Source organism: Echiichthys vipera (assembly GCF_963691815.1).
Source record: "Echiichthys vipera genome assembly, chromosome: 10".
Classification (NCBI taxonomy): Eukaryota; Metazoa; Chordata; class Actinopteri; order Perciformes; family Trachinidae; genus Echiichthys; species Echiichthys vipera.
The window spans coordinates 27,659,422-27,665,302 of NC_139835.1; the positions used below are offsets into that span (position 1 = coordinate 27,659,422).

Sequence of the window (5,881 nt, forward strand, 5' to 3'; positions counted from 1 at the left end):
AAAAAGGCAAATGCACTTCATCCTTTTTACCCCAACAAAGTTCATACGTCCACATTCGTACACGCACATCAACCCTGACGAAAGAAGTGATTCAGCGCGAGCCCTGCTGCGCCCCACTCATCTAGAGAGGTGGGGGGGGGAGGTAAAGCTTTTGTTTACGGACGCACGTTTTCAGTCGTCAAGGAAAAAAAGTCACGATAACCGTAAACACGTGAAGGGAGGGCGGACGTGGAAAACGCAGGGGATTTACAGTCCGGGCTGCGTTCACCGTAGACCGTCTAGAAAATGCTTTTTTGGTGTTCGACTGATGCATTTTCTTTGACCTCGCTCAGAACTCATTTTAGCGAGCGACGCCAACAAAATAAGCCCGAGAAGGGATTCGTCCTCACCGCGCTCAGCAGACTTCACCCTGCAACTGTGAGTGGCGGCTGGTTTTGAACGCGACCGCAGGCTTTAATAAACCTGTTCGTCGTCACTCAGCGGGGATAAACAAAAATCGGAGGAATGGTTGAGATTATGTGCTGCCATTTTAGCACTAAATTTATGTTTTTTTGTCCCCCGGCTTTTGCAAAAGGCAAATATCATGTTCGGGTTAAGAGTAAGGTGATAAATCCAGCTGTTAGCACTTAACTGAGAAGGGACGACCCACTGAGTGAAACGGCTTCAGAGCAGATGGATGCGTGGATCAAACCCAGCTCACCTGCAGGCTGAAGTCTGCTGGCTACCTCCACCTTCAGGCATGATTTACTACAACAAGCATCTGTAGTTTGGGTAAGAAGAGGAGACTCAGAGTTACAATTAATACGGAGAGAAGAGAAGACACAAAATGAAATTGAGTATTAGGAGGACACGTCAATGTCAAGGGCAGATTACACTAATTTACCCTCCCAAAATAAAAAAAAGGGACAAAACGAAGCCCTCAAAAACACATCATGTCCCTGAGAACCAGCTCAACTCCCTCCAATTGACCATATTAGCTTATTTACATTCCTCTCAGGTGGCTGGGTTTGGAGTAAAACGAGGCCTCTTTAAAGTGCTTCTGTTAGTATGGGGTCTCTGCTGGATGACCTCCAGCTACTGTGCGAAAGTATGGCTCGTCAGTGCACTTCAGGTTTTGCTTTGGTTTGGATTGGGAGGGGGGTTTGAGGGGGTGTGGTAATAAAACTGTCAGCAAAAACAGATTTAGCCGGGTTGTTTCAAAGCTACGGCGCTGGGCAGTCGATTGAATGAAGGGTAGAAAATCCGTATGAACCAAAAGTTGGATTTCAAAAAAGGCATTCAGGCACGATTTAAGATCCAACACGACTGCCGGTGACAATAAGACCCAAACTTATAGAGAATAAGACAAAGACGGGAGGAGAAGACTGTGACAGGAATGACTAGACGGGTGGTTTTTAAGGAAAAAAAGTTTGGGACTGAAACACAAAGACAAAACAAAAAAACTTCAAATTTAAACCAAAATCATTTTGCTCCCCAAACGGAAAAGTGTGCGTTTCCCTATAAGCGTGCATCACCAACGGTTCACAAATTTTAAAGGGGCTGGAAAAAGAAAAAGGAAATCCTAAATCACCATTTTTAAAAAACCCTTTAAAAAAGCTGAGTCACTCTCCAGAAAAAAGGCACTTCAGTTTGCTGGTTTTTAACTTTGGTCCAGAGTGAGACAGTGTGTGGCACCTGACGTGTGGCAGCTCCTACACCAAAGTTCAGCAGCTAAACCAGCAGAGTACGCCCTTGACCCCGGGGTGCGCCCTGAAGAAAGAGGCCGAGCTCAGTTTGGAGCTGTGGGCCGACCAGATAAGAAACACTCCTGGTTATCTGGTGCGAGCACGAGCCAGCAGCGAGGCAGTGAGCAGGAATACGTGAGGGCTTCTGAGGAACTGAGACACACACACACACACACACACACACACACACACACACGCAGCAGTCGTCACTTAACAAGTTGAATTAACTTTTTTCACCTCTCAAACCAGGGTGCTACAGAGAGGTCAGTCACAGCTTAGCCCGCGTGCTAGTCATGCCACGCTGCAAGTGTCCAAAATGAACAGCTAATGATAGGCTCGGCTAGAAATAGTAATTCATAGGCTAAGGGTGGCAACTCCGTCACATTTCTGGGAGGCGAGGGCTCAAGTCGTTTGTAGCTTCCAGGATGCATCAAATACCAAGTTTGAAAGGGGGGTGGGGGGTGGGGGGGTGACGTCCCGCTGGCAGACATGCTGGCGTTTCTCTTAACATACCAGTTTGCACACCCTGGTGTCTGAGCTCCCATGACCACAAAAGGGGTTCAAATCCTGCGTGCTTCCAGCAGGCACCGGATAGGAGGACAAGAAGTGACTCAGCTCCCCACACATGTACGGTGGCAGGGCTGCTGCTGCTGCTCGCACACCCCGCCCCGGCCCCGAAGACGCCTCCCCCAGGAAAGACTTAAAAAAAAAAAAGATAATTATAGACGGCCTGTAGTTTGAGAGCTGCGTCAGAGGATCCCATTTCAGGGCTGCCGTCGAGCCTGCAATGGTTGTGAGGGGCGACCCCGCGGAGGCCGCCATGTGCTGCTCCTTTTAAGGGAAGGGGGCAGCTGTCGCTCCAGGACTCCCAGCCAGCTCTCTCGCTGCAGGCAGGACCGGCCCTTATGCTCTGACCGCCGCCCGTGCCCCCCCTCCTCTCCTGTCAGTCCCACAATAACCAGAGGGTTGTGACATCTGGAGGTCAGCGGTGAGGCTTTGAGAAGGGACTTAAAGAACAGGAACATAAACGCCTCAGACACACAGGAGCCCGTCTATCCGAGGCCTAAACTGTCACTGCAGATTTCCGCTCAAAGCCGGCGTGGACTGAAAAGTATAGGGCTGAGTAAACTGGGTAACGGGGGGGGGGGGGGGGGGGAAAGCTCATCCTACACCGAAACTCACAGTGCAAAATAAAAATACACATTTTTCTGTCGCGTCGATTACGAATCACAGGCACTGTCGGCACGTTTGAGGAGACGACGAATGTCTGTGAGAGATACTTACACGGCAAAATGACTTAAAACAAAACGACTCCGCTTCATTTCTGATGTGAACAAAGTTGTACCGTCTAAACTTTAACACTGGAGCTCTGCGTCTTTTTTTGTTTTTGTTTGGGTCGTTGACTTTTATATTACACTTTCCCCAATAATACTATTTTTCAAATATTTGAATTTTTTTCTGCCTTTTCACATTTTAAAGTTTTTTTTTTACTTCACAGGAGGAAACCAAATTAAAGGCAACATTTTCTTATTCCCTTTCTTCAAAAAACAAAACAAAAACCATACTTAAATGATCAAAATTGGAGGTTAGAGGCACAAAACACAACTGATAAACAGGGGGGGAACAAAAAAAACAAACATAAGGGGAAAAAAAATGAAATCTAAACACTTAAAAATATCACTTTCTATTCAAAAGACCTCGACAACTCTGTAGATAAGGAATGAAAGGATTCCAAAAACAAAGCAAAACACTTAAATATAATTGTGCCTTGAGAGGAACGTAGCATTTATTGCCTCAATAATATTTTTTAAGAGTTTTTCTTTTTTTTAATTCCTTCTCTCTTCTCAAAAGCAGCAGCAGCAGCAGCGGTGCCCTCGCGTACATCCTTCCACGTGTGCGGTTTGTTTTTTGTGTCAATTACACGGCAGCCATGTTGGAATGTTCTGGTTAGCCACGTAGTAGTTGCTGAAGTTGTGGTCTCGAACGTAAGGCGCCGGCTGATAGTAGCAGGTGACGCAGGACGCGTCGGGGATGGCGTTCTGCTCCGCCAGCACCCGGAATGCCAGCACCGAGAGGAGGTGGAGGGTCTGCCGCCGCTCGTGGCTCATGAGGCACACCGTGCTCTCGTTGACCACCCGCCGCAGGATCAGGAGGTACTCGTACTTGCTCTTCTCCTCGCCTATGAAGTGGCTCTGGAGGTAGGCCTCCACCTTGCGCTCCTGCTCACCGATGTCGGGGAAGTCGATGAAGAAGCGGGAGCACATGTACCGCTCCAGGGCCTTGAACTCCTCCTCGCTGGCTGGCCGAAAGTCCCGCACCAGCAGATTGCAGTACTTCAGCAGGCCGCCGCCGCGGATCTCCTCGGGCCGCTTGGTGTCGATGAGCTTGTTCTGCAGGTGGCCCAGAGCCATGCTGAAGTCCCCGTACACGCTCTCCCCGCTCACAGTGGGGTGAAAGGCCTGCGACATGGGCGTCTGGGCCAGCTCGTAGTAGGCGAGCATGGAGTTCAGCACAATCTGAAAGGAGTCCACGCTGAACTCAAACTGCCGCCGTATCGAGTCCACAAACTTCAGCTCCACGTTGCGGCCGTTGTTGTTGGAGAGGGAGATGAGGCTCCAGCGGTCCTGCTCCGTGTTGACCTTCACCAGCTTCTGAACGTACGCCTCTCTGAGAGTCATGGGTGTAATTTTCTCTTTGTTCACACCCTCGGGCAGAAAGTCCAGCAGGGTGCCCAACACCACGTCCTTTATGAGCCTGAACTCGGCCTCGTGCGGCAGGTCCACCCTGAAGATGACGTCCAGATCCTTGTAGCTCCAGCCAATGTCCTGCACCAGCACGTGGCTGGCCGTGGAGCCGTTGAGCCGAACGTCCTTAACCGTGATGCCGCTCAGCTCCAGGCGGGATCGCACCCGGGCCACAATGTCTTTCAGGCGCACCTCTAAGGTAGGGAAGTTCCCCCGTCCGTGAACGGGCACGACCTCTGTCAGTACCTCGTTCAGCCGGCTCACCTGGTCCCAGGTCAGGACGCTGACGGAACAACTCTTTGATTCCTCCTTGTTATCCATCTTCTCACAAAGTTCAGATTGACTGAGGTGGCGGGAGAGAAAAAACAAAACAAACAAACATTACTTACGGCTCTTGACAACAGTATAAAATACTACAGCAGAGTTAGCTCAATGGATGTCAAACACAAAATCATTAAAACAAGAAATAGTCCCGAAAGAGGAACGTGAAAACAACAAAAACCACAATAAATAATAAATAATAAAAAGCAATCCTAATACATGTTATCAATTAACAACTTTAAAAATAGCTCATGAAACAGCAGCATCATCATGACCCATTCAGCACGAGCACGGCAGAATGAGAGCACGAGACAACCTGCTCGCTCTCTCTCTCATACGCACACGCACACGCGCGCGCACACACACAGAGTAAAGGACATGGCCCGTGAGCGTTCTAGAACGGCTCCCTCTTCATTCCAGAACGTTGAGAGACAAACACCAACGGTACAAAAGTGACCGTTACACACACACACACACACACATACACACACAAACAACATTAGCTTACTGTGGCAATTTACCGCGACGGATGCGACACAATTACACGAGTTTAAAACGCCACAATTCACCCGGTGCTAACGTTAACTGCCCCCCCCTAAAAACCTGATATCACGGTTCAACTTTAAATGAACTTTCAGCGGGTCCGGGGTTGTTTAACACACGGCGTCCCTTCACAGAGACAGCGTCAAACGAGCGGGGATACGTACGTTTCCAAAAGCGTGCTCCGAAAGCATTCAAACGAGTCCGCAGAGAAGAAGATGTTAACTTGTAATTCGCGCAGACACCCTCCACATAGTCCGCTGCCTTGGCCGGGAGACAAACACATGTAACTGCCGCGGCTGAAAAAACTCCGTATTTGAACCACCCTGCTCGCTGTAGACACGCCCGCTTTTATAAAGCCGAAGTACGACCCCACTGAAACCGGTGCACAGCCGTGGCACGACACAGACCCCCCCTGTCTATGCTGCATTCACGATTTAAAAGTACATTATTAACAATGTTGTTGATTGTATGATTAAAAACAAGACACTCACTTTGTATATTCACCCAAAAACTCCAGCTTCCATCATCATCAGCAGGTCACACAGGACT

The 5,881-nt window shown here is 49.0% G+C and overlaps 1 protein-coding gene across 1 annotated transcript; it reads right to left on the reverse strand.

Moving 5' to 3' along the window:
- Window positions 1–2,950: 2,950 nt before the first annotated feature.
- tent5c (terminal nucleotidyltransferase 5C) lies at window positions 2,951–5,621 on the reverse strand. Its single transcript, XM_083921263.1, has 2 exons — window positions 5,497–5,621; window positions 2,951–4,811 (listed from the first exon to the last, which is right to left on the reverse strand). The coding sequence occupies exons 1-2, from the start codon at window positions 5,613–5,615 to the stop codon at window positions 3,638–3,640; spliced, it is 1,293 nt and encodes a 430-aa protein (XP_083777389.1). The 5' UTR covers window positions 5,616–5,621; the 3' UTR covers window positions 2,951–3,637.
- Window positions 5,622–5,881: the final 260 nt, after the last annotated feature.

What these genes read in the sequence shown, in the direction of transcription:
- tent5c (XM_083921263.1), bottom strand. Translation starts at nt 5,615, where the DNA reads ATGTGTTTGTCTCCCGGCCAAGGCAGCGGACTATGTGGAGGGTGTCTG. An exon ending in CGGAGCACGCTTTTGGAAAC is followed by an intron (nt 4,812 to 5,496) that starts GTACGTATCCCC and finishes CCGCCACCTCAG; the next exon opens with TCAATCTGAACTTTGTGAGA.